At 39.9% G+C, this 27,989-nt stretch overlaps 1 protein-coding gene across 2 annotated transcripts in view; it reads right to left on the minus strand.

Moving 5' to 3' along the window:
- PPARGC1A (PPARG coactivator 1 alpha) overlaps positions 1–27,989 on the minus strand; it is a 374,147-nt gene that overhangs the window by 12,507 nt on the left and 333,651 nt on the right. For both annotated transcript variants that reach the window (XM_074822261.1, XM_074822262.1), the window contains exons 3-10: positions 19,839–20,033; positions 18,755–18,877; positions 17,636–17,840; positions 13,554–13,599; positions 13,372–13,445; positions 4,641–5,547; positions 3,974–4,078; positions 3,717–3,837 (exon numbers count right to left, since the gene is read on the minus strand). In XM_074822261.1, the coding sequence (XP_074678362.1) occupies positions 3,717–3,837; positions 3,974–4,078; positions 4,641–5,547; positions 13,372–13,445; positions 13,554–13,599; positions 17,636–17,840; positions 18,755–18,877; positions 19,839–20,033 (1,776 nt within the window). The remainder of the gene's footprint in view (positions 1–3,716; positions 3,838–3,973; positions 4,079–4,640; positions 5,548–13,371; positions 13,446–13,553; positions 13,600–17,635; positions 17,841–18,754; positions 18,878–19,838; positions 20,034–27,989) is intronic.

Here is a 27,989-nt window from a genome sequence, read left to right on the forward strand (position 1 = left end):
GCTAACTGCATTTCTGACGCCATGCCTTGGAAAGTATTTGCTGCATGGTCTAATGAGCTGCTGGAGTAAAAGCCCACAGAAATTTCCTGGGGTGTATCAGAAGAAAAAAGGGGTCCTCAGTCTTCTTGGCAAATCACTGTGACCTGCCTTGGTTGGACGTTGGATCCTAGTTTCTATAAAGCCTGAAGTAGACTGTCCTGTCCTTCAGTTGCTCCTCCAGTTTTATGATGGATGTGTCTCCTCTGTGATCTGGTTAGCATTACAAAGTTAAATAAGTCTTAGTGGCAGACCATCCTTATGTTCAATGAGGACCCATTCCAAAACAAAATGGGGACCACTGAAATAAATCAAGTCAATATCAAACTAAACTATGCTAACATTTGCTCAGTTAGCAAAGACATCACAATCAACAATATAAAGGAAGGAAGGAAGGAAGGAAGGAAGGAAGGAAGGAAGGAAGGAAGGAAGGAAGGAAGGAAGGAAGGAAGGAAGGAAGGAAGGAAGGAAGGAAGGAAGGAAGGAAGGAAGGAAGGAAGGAAGGAAGGAAGGAAGGAAGGAAGGAAGGAAGGAAGGAAGGAAGGAAGGAAGGAAGGAAGGAAGGAAGGAAGGAAGGAAGGAAGGAAAATATTTTTTTTTACTCTCTAACTGGAAAATATCTTGTGGGCTCAGCCTGTATTTCTCAAGTGTGATTGCTCAAAATTAAGACCCCAATCCACAAAAAAGGCACTGCATCTCCAGTAACTGGAGAGGGGAAAAGAAGAAAAGGAAGAGGAGAAGAATATCACAGTACCTTCTGAAGTCAAGCCACCTGCATAGAGCTGTAAGTCTAGATAGGAATTCAGGAATCCATGCAGGAAAATGCTAGCCCATGCTTCTAGCTGATCTGAAGCTACTGCAGCGACGGTGTTGTGTGCAAGACTGAAGGGGCAGCCATTAAACATGCCTCTGCCACATAGCATGAGCACAGGCTTCTAAAACAAGCCTCCTCAGCATTCTGCCAATATGCCTTCACGTCTGCCAAAATACAAGCTGCCTGCACAATCAGAGGGCATCGTTTCACATATGGTTTTGACAGATTAAAATATGTGAAATTTTTTCTCATTTCTTTTTCCTACGTTTCCCACTCTTCTTGTCACATGGAGACTAATTCTAGATATCGAACCAGTAATACCTGATGGCTTTTAGCTCAGTCATAACTTCTGTTCCCTTTCCACTGTGCATCCTTTCTACAACCAACTCCTGAGATCACAGCATGGTGATTCTCGTGAAGAAAAGCCACCTGCCCTGTATAACACCTGAGGCATTAGTACTGCCCAATCTTTGGGCCACTCTTCTAACAGTATCTGGAGGCATGTGGCCATGAATCAGTTCTGGCAGCACAAGAATGGGCTAGAAAGAAAATAAAAAAATCCCCCAATGCAGAGAGCAAAGAAATCTAAATTTATGGGACTGTAGAAAGAGTTCAAGGAAAGAGAGAGGAAATTCTTCTGGCTGAACAATAAATTAGTTGAGTCCCTCAAGTAAGAAGAGAGAAACACAGGACTGACCCATAAGCCAAACGGAGCAAGAAAAGGAGCAGAGAATGCTAGAAATAATACAAATTTTATCACTGACTTCATGGGATCTGGGCTTCCCTTTCTCTGCTGTTCCCTAGACCCTACTTACTTGCACAGGGAATAAACTGGCATGATTCAACACAGATTTTTGAAGTGCTGATAGACTTTGGAAAAAGGAGTTAATAGGATTGCATCTACATGTCCTTCAGCTCTTACACAGGTGACTGAATTTTAAGTTTTTGCCATGTTCTGTTTATTATTTTTTAGTTCTATGTTTATTAATAAATAATTTCACTAATTAAGTTAATTATCATGACAATGCTCACTTTAGAAAGAAAATAAATTCAACCTTGGTTTTGAAACGTCTAAAATTTTTAACAAAGGAAGTTACAATGCAGCATATCTGGAGCTTTTGAAAGTTTCTTTTCTTCCCTTTTTCATTTTCTTTTTATTAGCTACTTGCCAAATACTTGTTTGTTTTAAACTAAATCAGATTTTCTATGTCCTCAGCAGGATTCTGTTTTTTTATACTGGTAAGGTACAGTAATTGAGAAGTAGCAAGATACACCCATGACAGAGGTCTACTTGAATCTCCAATTTGTGTTAGATCTGACAGAGAACAGCCAGTGTAAGTTACAATTGCTGGAAGGTAGTGTTCATCTCTAAGCAGATGGAAGCCAGATATTTTAAAACTAACCAAAACAATTGACTTAAATATGGCCCTGTCTGAAGCCAAGCAAAATCATTCCATTGCCTTCACTGAGTTTCAGATCAACACAGCAGAGCATGTTACGGCGTTAAATCTCATGCTTTATAAAATACACCTATCACCCACACTTTGTAGATAGGGGACCTGAAGCAGAGAAAGGTGAAATGATTTGATGAAGCTCACTAAGAACAACAGTAGCAGAGACAAAAATCAGAAAATAAAGGTGTCTATTCCTTCCCAGAACTTCTCGTTGCTGTAGACTACACCAGACTCCGTCAATCTCTACACACTCCCAGTTCTGTAGGTATAAGTATTAGGAGAAATGCTGCAGAGTGCGTGAAAAATCTCCTCTTAATACAAAATCCACTAAAGGCACTGGAAAAAAGACCTATTCATTTTGGTGAGCCCTGGACAGAGCACTAAGGGAAAATCTGGAAATGAAGATGAAATATCGCAGCCTGCACCAGTTCATGCAAGAGCCAGAGCTCGGTCAGAACAGCAGTGAAGGTACAACTGAATGGAAAGAGCAGGACACAGAAAACCAAGTGGAAATGTTAAGGTGAGCGCAACTATAAGAGAAGTCCATATTTACAGCACCTCCCAACTGAATTTATCAAAACCATCACACGGTTGTCAATGGGGAACTAAAAAAGGGGAAAAGCCATCTGTCCGTTTAATAGCCATTCTTCTGTCCTACTGCTACAACAGCCAAGAGAGTTGCTCGCCCCACATGGGTATTTCTTTCACCTCAGATATTCCAGTTGTTTCACCCAGAACATTGATGGACAAAATAATTAAATAATATGTATTCATTATGAAAGGGCCAGCATTAAGTGACATTTTAAAATTGTATCATGTCTTCAGACTATTTATTTTGCTAAAAATAACTTAAAAATTAACAGAGTCATAGACAGGAAAAAAAAATAAACTCATGCCTTTGGATCCCAGTTTTCAATTCTGTTATCTGCACCCTCTCTATAGACAATTACAGCTACTACGAAAGTCCAGCGATTGGTATGTAAGCTGACTCCTTATAAAAAAACAGAAATATAGAAAATAGACACTGATTACTGGCACTCTGGTAGGTGAATATAGTATAAAATGCAAGTTCACTGATAGATCTGTATGTGTTTTAATTTAATTCACTTTTAATTTTCTGTTGTCTTGGATGAAACCTTTTTCTAGTAAACCCTTTCTACCTGTTGACTGTGAAAAACTTGGAGAGTTGCAATTTATAGAATCTGAAAAAATTAGTATTGTAACATCAAAGCACAAATTGTTATGAAAATACATATTTACCTGAACTTTGAAATACTAAGAAATACACGTAAGCAGATTTTTGTATTTTTTCTTTTATAAAAAAGAAAATGAAGTCTGAGTTCTAGCTTTAGAAATCTATGAAAAGAAACAGAAATCTATTATAAAATGACAGTTATCTTCACAGTGCTTACAATTGCTTTCTGCCTCTGTCTCTCCCTTTGTTTGGCCCTTTCAGATTCCCGTTTTTCATACTCTTTGCGGTATTCTTCCCTCTTCAGCCTTTCATGCTGATATTCCTCATAGCTGTCATATCTAGGAAACATAACTTAGTCATTAAATCAAGCACCTGCATTTGTGAATGTAAAATTAGTAATACAATTTCTGGAATGCTTCATTATCTCTTGAGAACCAGCTGAAAAGCAAACCAAATGCAGGCAAAATGCACTACCTGGGTCTGCGACTGTACGGTGATCTGGATCGCGATCTTGCACGTAAGGGAGGACTTCTGTACACTCGGTGTCTACAGTGGCTGGACTCATAATAACAACAAGATCTGAAGGAAGAAACACATTCACCTCTGTCATTCAGTCTGAATCTACTGACACCATTTTCTACCTCTTCCCTGAACTTACAATTTCTTCTAAGCTACCAGTGAGATTTTCCAGTGGCAGATTGTGATCTCCTAGTCAACTAAGGGGTCTCAAGTGATATCCCCACTGGGCCCATCTGTAATGTTCCTTGTTGAGGCAACACAGAGCAGAGAGTCAGCCACTGTCAACTTCATCTGACAGGGACTGCAGCTAGATTGGCACTGGGCAGCTTGCAGATAATGGGAAAGGTTAGTTGTATACAACTCTCACCAATTGCTCTGCTGCTGCCCTGACTGGCTCAACTTGGAAAGCATAAACTTGGCAAATTTAAAGGATAATGGCAACAAGTGTTTCTGTAGCAACCCCATAACCTTCAGAGTTATCAGCTCAGGATCAAGAGAACCAGTTGCACTGGATTAAGTTATTTCTTGGTTTTTTTCTTTCTTTCCTTTAAGTTGCTTTATGTTTTAGCTGGTTTCCTTCTTACTAACTATGATGACGATATATGAATTTGCTGTACCGTACCTTGAAGAGGACCTACTACAGGGCGACCTTGATCTCGATCGGGAATATGGAGAACGGGAACAAGACCTGCATTGAGGAAAGGACCTTGATCTAGAGCGTGTCCTTTGGGATCTTTGAGAAAATAAGGATTTGGGTGGAGACACTGAATCTCTGCATGGAGAGTTAAAAGAAGAGCAAGAAGGCGATACATCAAATAATGAATAGGCTTGTGTCCCATCCCAAGGGTAGCATAGTTTATCACTTTCATCTTCACTGTCATCAAATAGACCATCCATTGCTAGTCCTGAATTTATAAACATAGGTAGTTTGGAGAATTGTTCGTTACTGTAATCACTGTCCCTTAGTTCTCTGGTCTTATCTGCTTCTTCATCAAAAACAGCTTGGCTGGGGTGACCAAAATGCTTATTCAGTTCAGCCCGGATTTCCTGGTCTTGGAGCTGTTTTCTGTTATTACCGTGGGATCCCTGCTTACTTGTCTGTAAAGTCTCTTTCTTGAGGTCTTGTTCTAAAGAACAACAAATCTGACACTGCCACCCAGGTGAAGAATCCTTAAATTCTAGTTGTCTGGAGTCCTGAAGTTCCTGGGATATTTTAATGTGTATTTCCGATTTTGAATTCACAGATTGACAGTAGTCATGGTCACCAAACAGCCGCAAACTGGGCCGTTTTGTCTTTCTCTCCTCATGTCCACTGGACAGTACTGTAGTCTTGCTAAGCTGTGCATACAGCTCAGACTGTTCTGGACCCTTCTTGATTGGGTTGTTTGCTTGAGAACCAGAAGACTCACTATAGCGGGGCTTTTTTGAAGGTGGTACAACAGTCTTGCATGATGACTTCGGCTTAGGTGAAGTCCTAAAAGGATTATCCTGGTTGGATTTATGAGGAGGGGTCGTAGGTGGAGTTAGGCCTAAGGGGAAAAAGAGGCGGAACAGAGTGGTTTTAGGCACACATACAACATTTATAAAGGCAGCTCACGTGCTTCTTTAAAACCGATACAAAGCAAGACCCATTCTATGTCACCTTAATTTAACACTACTAATACTGGGAATAAGAGTATTTAGGTGTGAGACGCCAAAGGTCTGGTAACAACCATAGCAACGGTACTAATGCATTGCCATTAATCTTCAGCATAATTTCTTCCCCTCCCCTTCTTCCATGACATCCGCCTCTCTCTCTGTAGATTTTGATAGAAAAGATCAAGAGATAAAAACCAAAAGACTTTTTTGTTAAAAATCAAAAAGATTTTGATATAAAAATTGAAAGCCAAAAGACTAGCACTGTCAAAAACCTAAAGAAATTAGCAGACAAAAACCTGAATAAAAGCAAGCCCCCCCAAAATAAATGAGTGCTACCAAAGGAACCTTGGTAGGACACAGAACTTGAATGCAAGGAAGTACAGCAACTCTACAACTCGACTGCAACGACTTTTTGCCTCCACAGTTCATTAACTTTGTAAACCATTGCTAATGTATGTATAATATATTCTTGTCGGTATAACTAATACATTTTGCCTGAAATGTGGTTCTGCAACTGAAACCCAAGCAAACAATAGAACAACTGCAACTGTAATGAACTACTGCATTTAGAACTAAATATTAGTGAGAGTGATGAAGCAGGGAGTTGAAACGAAACAGGTAAGTATTCAAAGACTAAAGATACCACTAACTGAAGCAGGATTGTTCACATAACTGTAATAGATTATACCACTATGGTGAGACAAAATTGCAGGGAGGACTACAGCCCATTCCAGTAAAACCTGAAAACTGAAGCAGTATCTTCTAATTGTTTTCATAAGGGTAGAACATAATTCTCAATATTTTCTGTAGAAATCATAGAATTTCTTCAGACTTTACAAAAGGATAACCCAGGACACCAGGCCAGAGTAACAGCAAACTGCAGCCACTGTTCAGGAAATAATTACTCTTCAGGAAGGTACTTAGTATGCTATGTTTGAAAAATTTGTTTTCATCCAATCGACCTTAATGTAATTCAAAAGTAAATATACTTAAAATTACACAAATTAGACTGAGATTAGGGAGTTCTCCTAGATAATCCAGACCATCCTTAAGCACTCCAGAGGCTGATGCTGCCCAAGATTTCTTCTTCTAGCCCAAGCAATGAGTTTTCCATTACTTCCTTAGCAAGAATGAAAAGAGAGGGCAGACACACAGGAAATGTGTATTTCAAACATGGTTATCGAGTTTTGTTTTGTATTTTTAACTATGCAACAGAGCTCAGCAGATCAATGCAAATGGAACATGTTTTATAGTGTTTTGCTGTAAAGAAGGAAAAGTGTCCATCAATGCACAGTGCTCCCCAAGGAGCATAAATGGAGACTGGGAGTCCCACTGCATTAGCTGCAATGAATTTGTTCAGAAAAAATGAAGATAGGAGTACCAAGGCATGAATACTTGATGTGAGAGAGAAGCTTGATTTTGTTTGAACCTTTGGAAAAAATGGTTATGAGCAACCTGCGGCTATGTGAAGACTTTTCCTAATGCCACAAAAGTTGGGGAAACTGAGGAAAAAGTATTGATGCCTCAAAGTCTAGTTACCTCAAATTTGAATTTAATAGTGAAAAAGTTTTGTGCAAAGTCATCACTGTATTTCCTTTAATTTGAGTCCTTAATTTTTTCTTCCTTCCTGAAAATTCACTTGAGTCAGCAGTATATATTTCACACTTTATCCACCTCCTCACTAACAAATATTTTGGACTACCAAATGAATTTTTGCTAAAATGAAGAGAACAGTCCTCTTCAAAATTCTGCAGTAATTATATCTCAGTTAAAACTTTAGGCTCAGATTCAACAAAGATTTGACTAAGCAAAGACTGTTTTCTAGATAAAATTTTAGAACTGTCACTTTTACTCATGAAATTATACAGCCCATGAGAATCTCTGGGGTTAGTTACTGATTTTTTGGCTGTAGTTTTAAAGAAAGAATGAAGTAGAAATATAACAACTCCACAATGAGCATGCATATTTAAGAATTTCAGGCAAAGAAACCCCAGAGATAATCCAATATTCAAAATAAAATATTGTTTCCATTTCCACTTCTTTATAGATAGCCCCGGCAGGAAGCAAGCTAAACACAGAGCACAATGATTTCCAGAAGCCCGACAAGGAGTCCAACAATCTTTAGAGGAGAAGAAAAAAAACCCCTACCAAAAAAACCCTCACAAAAGTACAGACTGAGCTAAATTTACTGGCATTTCTCTTGCTGGCAGAACTGTGGTGGGGACAGCCTAAGAAAGGGCTTCCTCGTGGCATTTTGGCTTTTTTCCTGGTTTTCAGCAGAAGCAGGAAGTGCACAGGCAAGCAGAAAGAGATAAAAGTTGGAAAATGTTCATTTAACTTTTGAACAAACCTCCATCGGGATATGGAGGAGGGAGTGAAGTTCTGAATCCATATCACTGTTACGGAGTCCACCTTCAGCGTGTCCCATGACCAATCTTCAAACTGTGAACTTTGAGAAAAGCAGTTGGCTGCACACTTGCACATCTTCACGCTAATCCCTGGTAATCTTCACCAAGGGCCACGATCCCACATCAATGGCATTACAATGTTCTATAACGACTGGATTATTTCATATGCACCTATTTCTCCGCCAATGTGTACATTTCAGCGTTGACACTACAAGGTATATTCTGTGCTCTCTCTTGAACTTAGCAGGTTTTGACAGATTTATGGAAGGACAGATGGCCATTACGGGCTGAAGGCTGACAAGAGGCAGTTCAGAGCATTGTTAACACACTTGCACAAACTCTCAGCAGTGCAGCGCTGTGCAGAATGTAATTCAGACTATAGCTTTTTTATTGCTGCCTATTTTCTTTTGTCAAAAGAGCCTGCTGTGCACAGCAACAAATGGCTGCCATTACCCAGAATGTAATGGGTGTCAGACAAATCACGTAACACAAACAATCAAGAGTATGTAGGTCATATTTCAACAGAGCACAACCTTAGCAATATTTATGATTACTGCATTGAAATGTGCTCTATAATAAACAAGTACCTCTACATCACTCACACTTATGTACTTCTGCACAGCAAATCTGTTAGAAGTGGTACATACTCTACAATCATCCCCCTTAAACAGTGTTTTTTTCTTTTTAAAGTAAAAGGCAAGTATTTTCTCATGACATGCTATAAAACCATTTTCTTTGTAGGGACTTTTCTTTAATTGAATGGCTTTGTAAATGGTACGTCTGAACTTTGCCTTGCTCTGTCTATATACTACGAGCTCTCTTGGTGATCTTGTGCTTGAAAACAGCGTACATCAATTTGCCAGCACTGCTGCCGAAGCAGCACCGTCCTCCCTGTGTCTGTGCAACAAGAAGTGTTTGCATGTGTGCCAACTCTGCCACCTTGGCCAAGCGACTTCTTTCAAGAAAATTTCTGGGAGAGTGAAACTACTTTTGATACGTTTCAAAACTCCACTGAAAAAACCCTTAGTAACTCATTTAGCTCAGCTAGGTTGATAAGCAAAAATTAGGGGAGTGCCTTTGCATAAAACGTGACATCTTGACATTTTAGGACTGATTTGCAATGCTGTTTTACATAGATATTGATCTTTCTAAAACTCTACTGTAACTGTTAGCATTTAAATGTTTGATGACGTTTGTTGTGCTTTGAAGGGGGTGAGAATTAGTGTCTTTTGGGGAACGCAGCCCTGGAAGCTTTCTACATGTGCACTGCACTTTTGAGAGTCATTGAAAATGAATTCTTTTATATCTTTTAAGTTTGAAAATGGATTGTCAAGGGAAACATTATTTAAGGCCACTTAAAACACTGAACACAAGGTAACAGCTCAATTCAGTAAAAGAATCAGAAGAGCTTTTGTGTGGCAAAAGATTGCAGAAGCCAGGAAAATATAATAAAATTAAACAGCCATCATATAATAAAAAACTACATGCTTGTTGAGTATTCAGTTTAATCCTGTTGTCAGTGCTGCAGAGAATAAACACAGACGCCTGAAAATATCAAGTAATTTACTAGATTTTATTCCCTCTGGACAACTCTGCATCTCACATCTCACTTTATCAGAAATCATTCTGAGGTCAAACAAGACAGATTTTAAGTATTTGTTCTGACAACTAAGAGGTAACACAGATCTAGAGGTGGGCAAATAGCAGGGTATATGTATCCTCAAGGATGCTCATGAATTCCAAATCACTACTCAAGCTGATTGTGTTCATACAGCCTTTTCTGTCATCTTTTTGGAGCAATCAAATTTTGCACCCAGGAAAGACCCGTGAGGAGTTTTATGCTCAGGTAAATTACATAGATCTGTGTGCAAATGAGAGACTTTTCACCAAGTCACCTGCTGTAAATAAGAGGGTGGAAATAGCCTTCCAGTTATTGATTGAGCCTTAAGTGTGTAAACTTGCTTCATGCACTTACATGATGGCTTTGAGTATTTAGGAGTGAAGGTTTAAACTCACACCAAGAGAACAGAGGGAGCTGAATTTCAACATTTAGGAGCCACATCATCGAACTTCTGGCACTTAGAAGTTCAGCAGAAAGTCTAAGACAATCATTGAGGAGCTCTCGATCACCAAGAGAAACACAGCCACCTCCAGAGGGTGAGTCATCCTCCTAGTCCCCTCAACCTGACTGGTAACAAAAAAGGAAAGAGGTCCTCCAGTGACACAGAAATGTCCCACGTTCCTGGAAGACATTAGAGAGGTTCAAGTCCATGGCCTCTTAGCAAGGTGTTGGCAATGCAGCTAGCAGTGGAAACAAGGGGAGAATGACCTCTTGCAAGCCTCCTACTCAAGAGTAAGACTTGCCTTACACAGAAATGACATCCACTACATTACCATCACCTAGGATTCCCTACATATTATGATATTCTGGTCCATTTTCCTTCAAATAGCACTAGAAATCAGCTGCCGGAGTCGGGATTTTAGATAGTAATGGACTTATTCCTCTATCATAGGCCACTCACTTAAAGGGCGTTCAAAGAATTCTTATGTGTGGCTTGAAAACACTTAAAAAAACATTTGTTCCTTATAATTTGACAAATCAATGTTTTGACAGTTTTAGGGAATACAAAGTTACATTCACAACTACTAACAAATCCGTTGTAAAGCAAGATACAGCACTGGCAAGAGCACGCTTTCAGTTTGACTTTAGGTATGTGAATCCAAAATGTGTGTGTGACAAAGATTGATGGCTCATATGGGAAATGCTTTTCTTTATTTATTTTTCTACTCTATAGTTAATTCATCAGTGAGGGAACCAATGTTGTTTTCAGTAGAGAGATCAAGGGAGCTGCTATTTATATTAAAATACTTTGTGCTTCGATAGTGCGAGCAGCACTGCTAATGGTCTTTTCAATTCGGCAGTGGGATCAAGGCAACTCCTATTTAAATTATAATAAATAGTGCTTGTACAGTGCAAACTGCCCTATATAAGGACAATGAACAATGCGGTTATCTGGATATAATTTGGAGTTGCCAGGGTCTCACTAAAGAACTCCAAGGTATTATTAATCACTACTGCCACCTTTTTTTTTTTTTTTTTACACTGAAGTGGGTCCCAATTCTGCCATGATTTACTCACATACGCTGTAAGTTCTTCAGTACTTGAGGTTGCTTCTATTATGTACTTGTCTGCTTCCAGCACAAGCAGACTCATGACACAAGACACTATCACAATACAAATGAGTTAAAAAGTAAGACATGCACAACCACTCATATTTTTCAGATTTATATACATATATGAATATAAAATAAAATCTATGTGTATGTGAAGGCAGAGATTAACACAGCTACCAAGTAATGAAATACAATCTCCTGAAACTGCCTCATCAGGCATTATGAAGACCAGAGCAAGTGCAACATGAAGTCCAAGAGCCACCATCATGTACTCTGCTTGGCAATACTGCCCCAACTCCCTGGCCGCACATACTCTGCCAACTCTTATTCTTCCTGACTATAATCAGTTTATTTCCTAGCTAGACTCTACTTCCAGAGGGAAAAAAAGATCATGTTTTCATAGCACAATGTTCCTGTTCACATATTCGTCCAGTTGTGCTGTTTCAAAGCTTCTGATGCATTTTTTAATGTGCTAGTTCTCCTGACTATATTGTCTAAGACAACTACAGAGCCGTTTTGTTTCCTCCTCTGTGCACAGCTGATGGAGCGGAATGAATTTGGTAATACCAAGACCATTCCTGTTGCCATTGTGGAGTCAAAACTAGAGAACTATCCAGGGGTCAGACTGACTCCCAGTTTCTGTCTAGTCAGCTGATGGGAAGAGCAAGCTGCTGACTTTCTGGCTGGAAGAAAACACTGCTCCCTTCAGTGATTTCAAGGGTTGCTTGTACCACTCTGCTGTAGTCACCTCATTTGCCCCTTTCAGTTGGCAGCGCTAAGCAGTGACTTACCAGTGTGCTTACAAATGGGCACCCTCATGCAGATTTGCTCTCCAGTAATGATAAAAAGAGGCTTCTCCATGATTCAGGCCTACCGGCACTGAATGGGATTATGCTGCTGCATACAGTGAATTTTGCCCTGTTTGTGTTGATTTTACAAAAAGAAGGCACATTGAAAAGATGCTTCCTTTTGTCATGAGAGGAATGATTAAGACTGCAGGTTTTCAGGACATGGCAGAGGAAAGTGTGCATGTTTCAATGCTGAACTAATGAAGAAGTTTCTGAAAAAGTGAAATGATGGTTCTAGGGAAGTGAAAGCCCAAAGTACATACGCAAATTTAGTGCTTGGGCTGCTCTTGTGTAAAGCCACTGAATTTAGGGGCACCAAGCTGATTGGTACCTGAAGACATATTTTGCAATAACCCCCCAAACACTAGAAATCACATAATTTACAATCCACTGTTATCCTGAGAGAAACACATGCCAAGTACATCTCTTTATTTTTCAATATTACACAACTGAGAAAGAAAACAGTCTTGGCAATAGCTCAGGTGGAGCTCAATGTACGGTCTTGTGCTCAGTTCTGGATACTTCAGGAAAACAGAGGCAAAACAGAGCTCAGAGGAAAGCAGTAAAACAGATTTGTGTCTGAAGGAATTGACTTTAGCAGAACGAAGAACAGATGAATTAAATGAGTGCAATAGGTGATGCATGAACTAAATCAGCACATGATAAAAAAATCTACAAATCTTCAAAAAGTACAAACACCAGGGATCTGAAAGGAGGAGTAGGATAAAGGGAGGTTGTGTGAAGTCTGCTAACAGAAGAAATAAAGAGAAAACAAGAACATAGAATGAATAGCAATTTAAAAAATTACCTCTAAGCTACGGAATAGTTTTTCAGTGGTAGAGGAGAAAGCTGTTATTTGTGACATATTAATCTAGAATTGACAAAGCACTGAAACATGCAGTCACGTACAGCCCTTGACTGGCCTAGAGATGGACTGGATGACATAACTTTTCCATCTGTAACATCTATTACACTGTGCTGTGGGGTTTGTCTTTGAAAGATGGTGCTCAGCAGTACACAAATCTATGGGGAAATGGGGAAGTATAACAGATAAATGTTTTCATTCATATTTTCCCAGAAATTATGCTCTCTTGTGTAGGTTTAGAGCCATATTTTCAAACACATTCCTTCTCAGGTAACTGGATAAAAAGCCAATGCTAAACTGCACTGAAGTTAATCTACTGGAGACCTCTTTGAGATCTCAGTGTACATGTGGTATATTAAAATGAACAAACACACACATGACCCATGCTTAATGGAAGAGTCAGCACTCCCTACTTCTCACCTGCAGTTCCAGAGAGTTCCACACTTAAGGTTTGTTCAATAGTCTTGTTCTCAAATGGGGAACCCTTGGGATCACTGGAAGACAGGGCACATTTATAAAAACAAGCTGAAATGGAGTTGCTGTAGACAAAATCTATTGAACCCCCCTCCCTTTTATAAATGTTTGCACTTTTTAGTACTTACTTTGGTGACTCGGGCGTCAGTGGAAGTGATAAACTTGTTGGTTTGGCTAAAGGGAAAAAGAAAATGATGATGGAATATTTAAACACTCCATAACATATACTAAAAAGATTTCTTTTTATTTTGGTGCTGGAATCCCATGCTAGTCAGTTAGGGCTGAGCTCTGATAGTTCAATAGCCATTTCAGTGTATTGTAGATAAATAAGGAGACTCACCCTGATTCCTTATTAGTGGTACCAAAAGGGCACCTAAATTTCAACAATGATTTACATCAACTACTGTACCTCTGAAATACAGTACACAACGCAAATGCCAAGAACCTTTCAGAAGAAGAGTGGTACATGTTAAAAATCAATGAAGAACTCTACAGGATACACTGTGAAAATGTTATTTCTCTTAGAGTTAATTTAGACTACGGTTCACGTTTTATTTGGAAACAGGAGCAGCAGAATAACTACAAAGTAACAGAACGTTATGAATATTCAGTTAATTTTACTTCTACAATACACAATTTTACATATAGCACTGAGAATAGGTTGTTTCTATGAGGCCAGAGTCCAACCAGTTATAGTCCAAATTTCTAAAAATTATCCTGCAAACTATGACAAGTCACGGACATAGTCACAGATGGTTAAAAATGGGGTTGAAGCTCTCAGCACTACAATCCTGAAATATGCGAAAAACAAAGCTCTAGCTATAAAAATACAAGCCTTTGTAGCTTTTATTCATGCAAACGTGTATTTTCCAAAAGCAAGCCAAGAAGTAGAATATTGTAATACAACTAAGTTTCGTTTAATTGCCAGTAAAATGTTTAAAAATTAAAAAGAATATTACTTGCAAATTTTACTTTTTAGAAGTTAGATTGATGTTTAAACGCAGAGAGCATTGTACCAAGAACAACAGCAGGGGATCTCTTCTGCAGATTAATTACTTAAGACAAAATGTTCCCCTTGAACACTCCTGCACTGCAGATCTTTTGTCCAGAGTGTCACTACTGCGTATTTCGTATTCATTCCAGGCTTGGAGCTCCCATCAACATTAAAGGATTTTATATGCAAATTGATTACTTTTATAAGCTCTAGAGTATTCCTGAAGTAATATTACATTTTTAAAAAAATTAACTCAGTTCTCAAGAGCTGCATATTGTTTCTCCTCCTCCCCATATGAAAGTTAGAAATGGAAGCTTAGGTGTTCACCTCGGGTTCACCTTCCTCAGAAGTCACCGCCAGAGTGAGGAGATGCACCTCAACGAGTTATTTGTGCATAAAATTAGGTGTGGCAAGACTGAATGTAACCTGACACATCTTTGTGTGTACTTTATATACATCTAGGGATACTAATGTTTGCCAATGACTACCTAGAGGTAAAATTGGCTTAAAAAAGCCAGACTTTACAGTAAGGCTCTGGAATAAAGTTTTATACAAAGGCTTCCACTTCTTTTTAGAGGATAAAAATCTACATACTCTTACCCAATTTAAGCTTTCTGAGGAAGTTGAATGTGTAAGAGCTATTCAAGCCTCTAAAAAGTCTCATTCTATTTCTCATTAGTCCCACAGAATAGTCCCACATCAGAAAATATATATAAAATTCTGAAGCACTGAGGCACAGTGCAAATCTGTCAGAGAGGAGCACAGAACCAAGGCGTTATCTCACACTCATATGTATTAATTCTAGGCAGGTATCACCGAGCTCTCCCACTGAGAAATTCACATACCAAAACACCCATCAGTTTTCTTATTGCTAGGCAAGGGCTTGACCAAACAGTATTCCTGCAAAGGATTTGTCCTCATATTCAGCTATTGATAGTGTAAATATTTAGCCAAGACACTATCATTTTCCATGGTGCCTGTTTATTGGAGTTTCAAGGTCTACTGTGGTGTGGTTTTTTCTTATTAAAAAGGGTTCACATGAAGTCGCTTGTCCCTGTAAATTGAAAACATTCAGGTTCAAAAGAACTAAGTTTCCTCATGGGCAAATTTCAATGCAAAACCACAGATGATCTTTGGCATGAATAGGTTTGTGGACATTCCCGTGGGTTTGCAATATGTTTGCAACAGTAACCCTAAAGGAAAATACCATTTGACTTATCCTTTGTGAGCTTTCCCTAACTTTGAAAGAAAATATCAGATCCTGATTATTTTTTGAAAGAGGAGCCAACTTTCTTGCACTTCTGATTAAATGTGTGAACAAGTGACTGCAGGTTTGCAAATATCAGTTAAATTTGCAAGGTTGATTCTGCATGAATTGACTGTCCAAGCTGAAAGCATTATATTCTTGTATTTGTATTATATGCAAATCCATTGATATTGAAGTCATATATTGGCGTATGAGGCAAATTTGATGAAAAAACAACATTTCAGAAGTCTGTAAATTAAACTGCAGGAATTAAAGGAGAGAGTAATTTCTCTCTGCCTGCAATTTCACCTGCAATACCACCAAAGTCACAGTCATGTTAGATACTGGTAAGTTAGCTGTATGTCCCTTTGGACTTTCCTAACCTCTCCTTCCATGCTGTTTCCACAACCCAATGTGCCCTGCTTCTTTGCACTGAATCTAAACAATTGCCTCAGCTGGGGAAAAAATGCAGCTCTGATCTGAATAGGAAGATTTTATAATGTGTGTGCACATACATCTGTATATGTGTCTAACATACATGTGCATATAGCATGTTATACATGATATACCTTATTATATAGCACCTTAATGCCCAACAGTGTTAATAAAGCCCCCTGTAACTTCTGGCAAGCCTATGTTTCAGTACCATTCCAGTAAGAGACCCAGGTTTTACATGTACAGTTCAATCTGGATTTTGCTGTGAAGCAGACTGCTGAAGCCATCCAGAAGGAGTGGCAGTTGGCATCCAAGAAGCTCTAGGGGCAGTTGGATTTCCTTCTACAAGAAACATTGTTCAGAGAATTTGAGACCATAATGGGGAAAACTATACTTAGGATGTCAGAATGTACAGCTGTGAGAAGGGTATTTAGTGGCAGGAAGGGAAGATTATTTTTATTAAGTTTGCATATACTTCCTAGTGAAGAGTGAAAAATTAGATTTGATGGGGGCTGAAAATGCAGGGAGAGGGGAGGGGAAAAGAAGAAAAAACATATATACTTTGCAATTACTGCTTTAAAAATACCAGAACAACACATTTAGGGTCATACACTGATCTCTGTTACAGCCAGATAACTTCCATGGACTTTAGTGGAGTCATCCAGGATTTGCACTGATGTGACTAAGATAGGCACCTGGACTTCTAGATGCCAGGCCAATACAGAGATGTATTTTAAAGTAACAGTAACTTTAATAAAAGCTCCCTTTGGGCTCGTAAGCTTCTAAAGCTTTCCTTTATCTTGGGACAACAGGCAGGGGAAGACGGGGAGAGAAAGCGAGAGTGGGTTTTAAGTTTTTACATCTCTGTCACAGAAGCTACTTGTAATAGAGACAAGTTCTTTATGCATCGAGGGACACTAGAAGTCAACCCAAGTGTTTAGTTTTGGCCATAAAGAATCTAAAAAGAGAGAGAAAGATCAGGATGGCAGCTAAACTTTCAACTATTTGCAGAATAAAATTACAAACCGGCATTCCAGCTTTAACAGGAATGACACATTTATTGCTTTCTCTGTAGCAGTGAGAACACTATTTATTGTCTCTTAAGGACTATGTGGCAGGTTAACAATGCTTTCAGTTTTACACTAGCAAAAAAGAAAGCAGCTCACTAATGAACTGGCCTGCCCAGCCTGTTTAGGGGTATAATGATTTCTTAGTGGTACAGTACTCTGTGAATAAGTATCTCCAGCTAGTTTCGCGTATTAACATGGTATTTGTAAAACTTTTTTTTCTTGAGATTCTTTTTCTGAGGCTAGGGGCAATAGAGACAGGATTAAAATTGTTTAAAAGCCAAATCTAGCTAACTAATTCTAACTTCATTATACTGTTTTAAAATCCTCCCTATGCAGAAGAGATGCCAGATTTACAATACTAATCCAAAGAACAGAAGAGGTATCGAGGGTATTCACAACCGCAGTATTTCAGCTTCTCTGCATTACTGCTGGTACCAAAGCTGTGTTCTGCGGTCCCACACCTACCTTGCAGATGATTTGTCTGAGATTGCAGATGGGGCTTCCTTTTGGAGGTGCATTTCTCTTTGCTGCTGTTCCTGTTCTCTGCTGGTTTGGTCTGAGGAGGGTCATCATTTGTAGTCAGATATTTGAGAAGTTCAGAGCAGGGACGTCTTTGAGGCTTTTGCTGTTGACAAATGCTCTTTGCTTTATTGCTCCATGAATTCTCAGTCTTAAAAACAGGGCAAAATAAAATAAAATAAAATAAAAATAAAATAAAATAAAATAAAAGCTAAAATTAGCGAGCTGAACCTTATCAGAATGGATATAGGTTTTCTGCAGAGATGAGATTTTCAATGAAGTGTTCAGTCTAAGTGTACTAGATCTATGAGCTGTGAATAATTGTTTGCAGAACAAGGAAAGAAAATTACATTTAAAATTCCTAAATGACATTTATACAGCTTTTTATTTCATTTCTCCTACATTTCAATGTTCCTACTCAGCAACATGTAACTAACAAGACCCTACAGCGCCTTTACTGTGAACAAAAAAATAAGCTGGTTTAAACCTTAATTTGCTGCTGATTGCTTGAGCCCAGTATTCACAACTCTCTTAAGTACCCCTAAATGCTCCGTTTTCAGTTACAGTGAATGGCAAGACAAACATTGTTTAATACAGCCTGCTAACAGAATTATGTCAGAGCCCCCATTCTATCCATTAATGGCTGATATACATCTTTTGCCAAGAATCCAGTGTCATTTTTCTTAGCTCAGACAGCTGGTAAAACGGCAGTCCCGCATCCTGGAGTCACTCATAAACAACACCAGCCCATCAGCAAATTTTATCGTACCCCCTACTACTCTGTGTATCAGTAAAGTAGGCAAGAGTAACAGACGGTAGGACAACAACTGAACTCTGCCAAGAGAAAAAGCATAAATGAAATATTCAGAGCATAAAGGAGCTCAGGTGATTTTCTGGAACACAGTCTATAATCTGTTCACTTTCGGGTTTTTTGAAGCAGTTGCAAGATAGTAGGCAGATTAATACAATATATACAGATTCACTGCTTGCTTGGTTGCTGAAAGCATAAAGACCTTGTTAAATTTTTTCTTTCTTTTTTCCTTATTACAAAGATTAAGTTTGTACCTTAACAACCACAGGGCTTGTTCTGATCCTGTGATTAGTGTTTGCATGGTTTTGTGTGCTGAGACCACTGCATTCATTGTAATTTAGCTGAGTGTTGGCTGGAGCCAGCAAGAGCTTCTTAAGCTACAAACACATCAGGGAAAGGGAGGTAGAAGGAAAAGAGTACAGTTATGCATCTTTATGGATTAAAATGACATATCTACATTTTTGCATAGTTACTTAAAGTTAGCTATATCAATTTCAGCAAGCAAAGTACAATAAAACACAAAGAAGGGCTCAGTATTCCCCAGAGCAAAAAGATGTCATTTTCTTCTAGCTTGGCAGCATACTTCTGCTCCCTTTACTGCAGTATACTGCCAGGCAAGCAGAAAAAACAGGGGTCTTGGATTTCTGAATCCATGGCAAAATGAAATTATTGGTGATCTGTTTGACAGAAGAGGCCTCTGATCTAAACAGAGACGTTAACTTTAACAGACTAATGGATACAGTGTCAAGATGCAGGTATCTGGCTCTGCTTCCGCAGAAGCGAGTGATAAAGGGCTTTCAGCAGAAACAGAATCATGTCTCAAACTGGTTTGACTGAGCAAAATGCATATAAGGTTTCACCCACATCCTTACCCAAAGGTTCGCTTTTGCCCTGATTAGCACTAAGCTGGTGCTTACTGGTCAAATCAATGTTAAAGGCACAAAATTAGCCCCACATCCCACAAGACTCAATGGGCCTTTCTTTACAGATCACCAAAAGTGACTCTAAGCATACATACAAAAAGAGCCCCGAGAAACGAAATATGAATTAAAACCCATTATCCTGACTTATTGAACAGAATGATAAGCAAAAGTGTCAGCCATTAGCACAAGAATCTCAAAACCAATCTCTTCAACACACTTTTTAATAGATTGCCTTATTAGTCATCCTACGGCTATTTGGTGGATTTTTTGCCCCTGCTTAATCTTCAGTTCTTTACTTGATTTTCTTTTCTAGTCTAAATGAAAAGTCCAGACCTTACTGTGACTACATCATACCCATGCAGCGGGTAGCCAGAGGCACATCCAATTCCTGTTAAACAGTAGGAAGGGTTCTTACTAGAGACGGCTCTTCTGCCTCCTGAGTTGGAGGGGTGCCGTCAGGCATTGGGGAAGGGCTAGCGGCATTTTCGTTGGTCACATCTCCATCTGTCAGTGCATCAAATGAAGGCAATCCATCCTCATCCACAGGGATGCTGTCCAGTGTTTCAGTGAGAACGGCTAGCAAGTTTGCCTCGCTCTCTTCATCTATCTTCTGTGGGAGGGGACATAAAAAAAAGTGGAACCAGGTGAGAAGAGGAAAGGGACAAAATGATGCCTCTGTATGTGAAAAAGCAGTCAAAACAGAGTTAAACCAGACCTTGAAACAGTAACCTGCAACAGCACCTCAGAAGATGCAATTAAGTGCAATAAAATTATTCATCTCTGTGTTCAAGAGAAATCTCTTTGCACCCGCACTGTATTGCTATAGTTTACTTTTCTTCCACATTTTTTTTTTTAATCTGGTGTTAACAACGAGAAGTAATCACCCAGAGATTGTATTACAGCATGTGTCTAAGCTGCTGACACCTGATGATGGTGTCAGCCCAGGCTGTCTCTTTCTCTTTTCAATGCTGAACATCAGCTAATTGACCTGACAAAATTACAAGAATCAGAGAATAAGACAGCTAATCAGAAGACCAAAATGAATCACCAGTGGAATTTGGAAAACCTTGTTCACATTCATGGCCTGGTGTAAGAGAGAAAGGTTTTCACTTCCATAATTCTGGAAATCCTTGCTCCAAAACCAAGTAAAAACCTTCCAATTCCTGAGCATTTTGACATAAGGCTAGACATCAGGACTCATATTGTAGATGTCAGGCTCTTTGGGTTTCTTTTTAAAGAAATGTATTGGGCATGTTGCCTTTGAAGTTGTCCTTTTGAGTTATGTCGATTGAGTGCTCAATGCGACTACTGTATGCATTTATTTCATTCAGAGTGCAATTATAAAAAGTAGATTAATTCCTAATCAGATGTGGCTGCAATGTTAATTTATATTAGATATCTTATTTCAGCAACAAGACCTTCTTTTTGTCAAACTGAGTAAATTTAAATGCCTTCCAATTTTTTAATGAAATATAGTCCCTACTGTATATTAAGGTACAGATTTTTTCAGTATTGAGAGTTTTGAAGAATAGTGTAAAAATAATTATATTTATTTTTCAGGAAGATTGAAAATTGATCTTGACAGATCAATTATCTAGGATTCCTAGGCTGATCCTAGTGCTATTAAAATAAATTAAAATCCTTTTGATGATTCCAGGGATATCAAATTGGGAGTTTTTCCACCAGCTTCAGAATGGTTCATCATGCTTCAGGTTCACACTGCAAAGAGATTTCAGTTGAGTTCAAATAGTTTAAAAGTGAACTAGCAAGGAATACACCAGTAAGACAAACAAAAACTTTCCCTTTGAAAAAAAAAGCTAAAAAAGTCAACAACAAAACATTGCCAGTAACACCTCAGAAAACAAACAAACAAAAAAAATCAAGTGAATCTGCGTAACCCCTTAGCATGACTTTTTTCAGTAATAGTGTATCTACTAGACACTGAACAGAGATGCTCATAAACCACACAGATAATTGTTCCTGCCAGGCTTCTCTGCCAAATCACATCTCATGGCTTCTTACAGAAAAGCTCTGTCTTTGAGCTAGAAAGCTACAGCAGAGCACAGACTGTTCTGGTGCTTACAGCATCATCCCCAAGAAACAAATAAACACTCAGGCAAACCTAATGCTAAGGACAAGCATTTACTTAAAAGGCCAAAAGGGGCTTGGCCACTGAGAGAAAGAGTCTAAGTCCCAGTATCTGGTGATTTCCACCATATGCAGCAGACACATGATAATTCAGTGTGCAGAGGATGGAAATAAGCAGAGGGAAGCCACCTTGCAAATAAAACTGCACTCTAAATACAGCTTTTCATAGCCACTTTTTGAGAGGCAAAGAGGAACATTATGGCGTCACTTCTAGAAAAGTACAAAAAGGTGTTATCAGGAGAAAAAGCACTTTGTGATGTAACGAAGCTCTGACTTTTTTTCTAATGGCGTTTCAAGCCCCTTGCAGGAAGTGGAATGAATGGTGGCAAGAGCTAGCCCTCAGCCCTGGGGTAGCCGTGGAGGAGGACTGGCTGCATGCCCCCCTACCCCACACCAGGAACTTCTCCAGCAAGTCTAGCTGGTGGGGTGCACCACTGTCCTTACTGAGCCTTACAGCTTATAAAGCTGACAACAAAGCTGGAAGTGTTACTATTTCTAATGGGGAATGCCTTCTTTAATAATAGCATGCCAGAAGAAATGCTGGTATTTGCTGTTAGCTGCTCAGTTCTCGTGCTTTAAACAGACATTCAAGTGTGCTGACATTCAAGAACAGAAAGTTGAGTGGACACCGGTCCTCATCACACCAATTTCAATTAGTTTTGTACAAGTTTCAACATTCAAACACCCCAGAGAAAGCACAGGATGTGACAGAGAGGACTCTGTTAAACAATTAATGTCACTTTCCATTATTGCTTCAGTCCCAATTTACAGAGCAAATAAATCAAAGTCACCACAGATGAAGCACACTAGCTGGCTAACACATGTCTATTCACAAACGACATGGCAGCAGGAACACATTAGTCAAGAAAATGACATTGCGAGCTAACCTTTTAAAGGCTTAACTATGCTATTGCTCCTAATTGTCCTAAATTACTGTTTATAAAGAAACACTATTATTAGATACAGCAGAAGTGGTGCTGAGGGGCGATGTGGAGGGAGAGATGGTCAGGTACATCAATGTCTGAGCAATAATCACTGAAGCAGCAGCTTTCTGCCTTGCTATCACAACCTGAGTCTTGGTGTTGACAGCACCGGGGAGAAGCAACACCATGGCCAAATGCAGGCTCTTTCATGGTTTCAGTACAGTCACTGGAGAAATTCATGTTTCAGACTGCCATCCAACCTGTGCATCACACAGGCTCAGTGCATCAGGAGAGGCTGAACACCTTCCATCTCCGCTGAGGTCAGAGGCAGTGCTGTCTGCTCTCAGGAACTCACTTTGCCATGTCCCGAACTTCCAAGCTGGGTCACACTGAAAAGGTTTGCTTCTGTCTAAAGAAGGAGATCTAAAGTATTTAAACCATCTAAATGAACTACAGTGTGTAAGAAAAAGGGGTGGAGGATAATCTCGAACACAAAGCCGCACAGCAAATACATGCAATTATTAAACACTTATGAAAGCAATTCAGAATGGGTCTTTTTAATACAGAAACAGCTATGCATCACTTGCCAGCCACACCGCATGAACTTCTTAACATTCTTGGCTGTTAGTTTAACATAAAGACACTGGAGCCAGAGCTTTTTGACCCCTGCAAATTTTCACCCAGCTGAAGGAGGCAAGGAACCCCAGTATGTCACTGAACATGCATGCTTCCATGTTTCTGACAGCAAAAGTTTCTAGAGTATCCAGAATGGCATTAGGTCTGAAAAGAAATAAGATTTAGCATTGGTGTCACTGTGCATGGGTAAACGCAATGGGGAAAGCCAGCTAGTGCTGTAAACTGTCAGAACACCAACCGATCCTTAAAAATGAGTGATCTAGGAGCTTAAAGACCATGAAAAGTTTCTAACTGTGCTCTTCTCTGCTTTTACATGTTTTGCTCTAATGCTTTAATATTTCTACAGCACTAAAAATAATTCTCTGTCTGAAAACACTTCATTAGTTGTGTAACAATCTTATTCTAATTGGGTTTCTGCCTTCAGTAAAATGTCTCCAGAGATATTCTCTCTTTGGCCAGTGAAAAGCTATAAGAAATGAGTTGATAATTTACCCACACAAAGGTATTTAAATCCTCTACCCCTGATAATTCTTTCTCTTTTGCTTATTCTGCCTATTGATGGAGCCGGGTTCACCTCATGGTTAGCATTTAATGTCTATAATACATGTTACTTGTCGGCAATCCCAATGCAGCTGCCTAAGACTGAGCTGTAATGGAGACTCAGTCACCTTGTCTTTCCCCTGCACCAATCCCTTCTTCAAAACCTTGAAGCCAGCGTGCAGAGGTCCAGACACAGGACTCCGCTGTAGCGCTCTCGCAGTCAGCTTGGGTATGCTGATTCACTCCAGAGAAGGGTCAAGCACATCATTTAGAAATCTTTTCCAAATGTTAATAGTATCTTCCAACATCTTCCCTCTGGTTGATTGCCTCCGCCTTTCATTTGTGATTATTACATGCACAGCTTTTGCTTACTGTATCTCAAGGAGTGAAATCAGCTAATGAATGATGATGATGCTCTAACATTTTTTTACTGATAATTTGAATAGTGCATGGGCCCATCTTGACTCATACTGAAAGATCGGGGTCTGAACTGTGGTATTAACCAACAGCCCCAAGGAGCTGGGAGCAGTGGCAGCTTGCCACATCTTTGTAAAAAGCCCAGGAAACTTTGGGACAGATCCGCAGCTGGTAGAAGCTGTCACTGCTCCAGCAGTCCAGCTCGGTAAGCAATTCAGAGCAGCCAGGTGTATACCTGAACTCATGAGGGATCACCATTTCAACATATCGACTCATTTCTCCTCAGTAGCCTAAGATCTATTCATAGCACTATCAACAAAGAAAATATTTTTTTCCAGCTGAAAATATCCGAGTGATCTACAAAACCTAATACTTTATGGCACTACTTTCAAAAGCACAAAAATGACTTGTGAGCACATCTGGGACTTCCAACAGGATTTAATTCCTTAATGACACATTTTGGAATAAGAACATCTTTAAGATTCACACCACTAGGAGAAATAAGGGGTACAGATTTGCCCCTTTTTGCACATAGAGATGCTGAGGCACCAAGAAGCTCACTAACACCACCCCAGCTCTTAGCATTTCCTGTCAACAAACATGCAGGAGTAGGGGCAGATGGTATCTCAGTCCTGGCCCCACAAACCAAGTTTTGCCACCCAAGGATAAGGAGCTGCAGGCTGGGCAGAAGCACAGGGAAGGCAGGAAGAGGGAAGGGATTAGGATGCAGATTTGTCTTCCTGCTCCTGCCAGCGGAAAGTGAGAGCTGAGATCAGGGACAGTGAAAGGTAAGAATTACAGCCCAAGTCTTCCCTCTTCTGGAGCAGAAGGAGCCTACGTGCCCCTGCACCAGCACAGACAGTGCTTACATGGTGATTTTTCTGCTTTCTCAGTGTGCTGTCCAAACCAAGTGCCGCCTCCTTCTCCTTGACTTAGAGTTGGCCATACCTGGCAGTATTTTCTCCCAGGGCCAAAGAGGAATCAGTGGTCCAAGTGGAGAACCACTTGTTCCACCCTACCTGCTCACAAGCAGTTCCACGTTTTGAGAAGTATTTCAGTTTTTATTTTACTGTTCAACTGCTTTGCAAATCCTTAGGCATCCTGCGCTGTCTTACAGTAAAAATCCACATGATGCATTTGCATTAGAACGTTTTTCCAAGGTCTGTTAATCTGGTCCCCAAGAGACACTCCTATAATTGAAATGCTTAAGTCCAGAGCTATCAATTATCTTTAAAAACAAAATGGAGTCCCACTAGGAGAAAATTACAGCCAGGTTTCTTTATATGTAGTAGAAATGTGGGGATTAATTATCACCACCCCTGTGCAAATGCCTTTAGGGTATGGGAAGGAAACAAGAGATCTTCTCTTCTTGAAGGAGACAGCTATACTCATGCTCCTCACATGAACCTGCAGGCAAAGACCACTTGAATCCAAAGCTTGCCTTCTGATTTTGGCAGTCCCATTGCCCAACATATGGACTGCGTATAAATTTCCTCTGTAGGACCAACCACATCCCTGTATTTATGTAAAAGCTTCGCTCCAGCTGGATTTCTGGAAATATTGTACAGACATGAATCAACATGCTCTGTCATCTCACTCTCCCCCAAAACAATGTTAAATAAATAGTGTAGTTATACACAATGCAGGTAGTGCAACACTTAACTTCCAGAGGTAGATCACTGGAGTGGAACGAACTACCAGCACCTCTCCCAGGGACATTACGGCACCACAAGAAGGACCTGTGCAAGGTCTGCATGCTGAAGGAGACAGGAGTACCTGCAGCATCCATTTCCCCCCTCCCTTCTCCGGGGTATAACAACAATAAGAGTAACAATATCTATTATTATTCATCTACTCAACATGGTGTATATTTCTAGTCTCAAAAAGTTCTCATGTTTAATCTTGGTAACTGAACTCAAGTTACTTTCTCTCTGAAAGAGAGACATGCTCACCTGACATCGTAAAACTTCTGACAAGTATCTGGGATTAAAGCATCACAATGCAAAATCACAGCACAGGCCATTTGCAAATAGGGTTTTCTTTAAGATCATGCCCTTAATCACTTGAAGTAATGCTGCCATAGCTCCTGTGAGATGGACTATCTTTTCAGGTGAAAAATCTAACCTTTCTGCTCTAAGCTAAACATGTCAGTTTAAAAGAGCCTACTAAATATTCTTCTACCACAAAGTCACTTTTTTTATTGCTTCTAACGAGTTGTTGCAGTTCAGAAGTTTCCATTACAGCCTGGCAATTAAGTTTCTAATAAACTGAAGAGCTACTAATTGACTTATTCATCTCACAAATTGAGGATCCAGCTAGCAACCTGTAACCCATTTTACATCTTCTGACCAAAATTCATTCACATTTTGGAAGCCATTCCAATTTCATTTGTGTAAACTGCATACTTCCCCTCTATGATAGTAATCTTTGATTCTGGGGAAAAGACAAAACAAAAAATTGTCTGAGAGCAAGTCATGTCATTGACTGTGTTAAGGGGACCAATGATAAGGTATTGCTGTGCTGGAATCGGTGCACCCGTGGTAGACCCAGTATCAAAAATTTATGGTAACTGAAACCACAGAATCTTTGGAAATGCAGTCAATTTGACTCAGTATCAACAGGTCACTCTTTTATACTTGACGCTGAGCAACAGCTGAGTGTTTGAGAAAACACCTGAAAGCAAATCATCTTATCAGCAGTTTGGGCCTCAATATTTACTGACTACGTAGGCTAATTTGCTGATTACTAAATAAATGCATTACCTATGTTTTGGACCAGGTTAGCTCACCAGAGGGGCTTTTTAACTTGTACAGGACTTGACACTGTAAAAGCATTACTAAACCCCTTACTGGGAACTGCCTGTTACACACTGAGGCACGCCGTGGATATACTGTCATGCTGTGACCACCTGGTCTTCACGGGTGGGGAACTGCAGCAGGAGAAGACCTGACACAGCTGGTCCAGCCCACAGTGGGCTAGGTTTGGGCAGAGCTCTGCGTTGAAGCACAATACCTACATCTCCAGAGGGGAAAAACAAGAGCAGGGAAAGGGCAAAAGCACAAAGGGGAGAAAGAGCCTGATGAAGAGCCACAGAAAAAAGAAAGGCTGGGAATTTTCCTTCGCTGTGCAAGATGGCCAGAGAAGCAAAGGGGGAGGTGAAGTTTGCTTGCTGCCAGTACTGGTGGGGAAGCAGGGGTGAGCAGAGAAGCAGGTGAGTCGCTGTTGGGGAGGGGGGTGCAGGACAGGCAGCCCAACCTGCACGAGTAGCTCACTGCCCAGGGTGCAAGCGGGTACGCAGGCTGCCCTCCGAGCCCACCACCCAGCACCTTCCCCCTGCAGCAGCACACAGCGCCTCTTACCCATCCTCCCTTTCCCTTTTACAGGCAATCGTTCATGCACATGATAAGGTCCTGTGCAAGAACACAAACAGAGATTTTAAATTATTATTACACACCTAAAATATACAGGAGGGTAGAGAGTCACAATTCCTGACCAAGGGTCCCAATCCAAACAAGGTCTGAGTACTGCAAAAAGAAGGAGGCAGGGGGAGGGAAGGCTACAGGCTACAGCATCAGGTAGGAAGAAGCAGAGCTTTCAGTGATGGTGTCAGCAGTATTTCAGTCCAAATATTCAAACTGCTTGCTCAGATTTATTTATTTACTTGATTTATGGTACATGCCCACACTAATCTCTCCATGCACCAACATAAAATTTTTCAACATTCATAGACCTTTATTAGGCAGCATGGCATGTTCTGGGAAAAAAAGAGCTACTTATATTTTGCAGTGATTATTTCACACATGTAATTGATGTAAAAACTTCTTTTTGCTCTTGATAATGACAGACATCTCTAAAAAATGCACTTGAGTGGTAGTATAGATCCTTCCTTTGCAAACAATGAA

Source organism: Strix aluco, chromosome 4, assembly GCF_031877795.1.
Source record: "Strix aluco isolate bStrAlu1 chromosome 4, bStrAlu1.hap1, whole genome shotgun sequence".
Taxonomy (NCBI): Eukaryota; Metazoa; Chordata; class Aves; order Strigiformes; family Strigidae; genus Strix; species Strix aluco.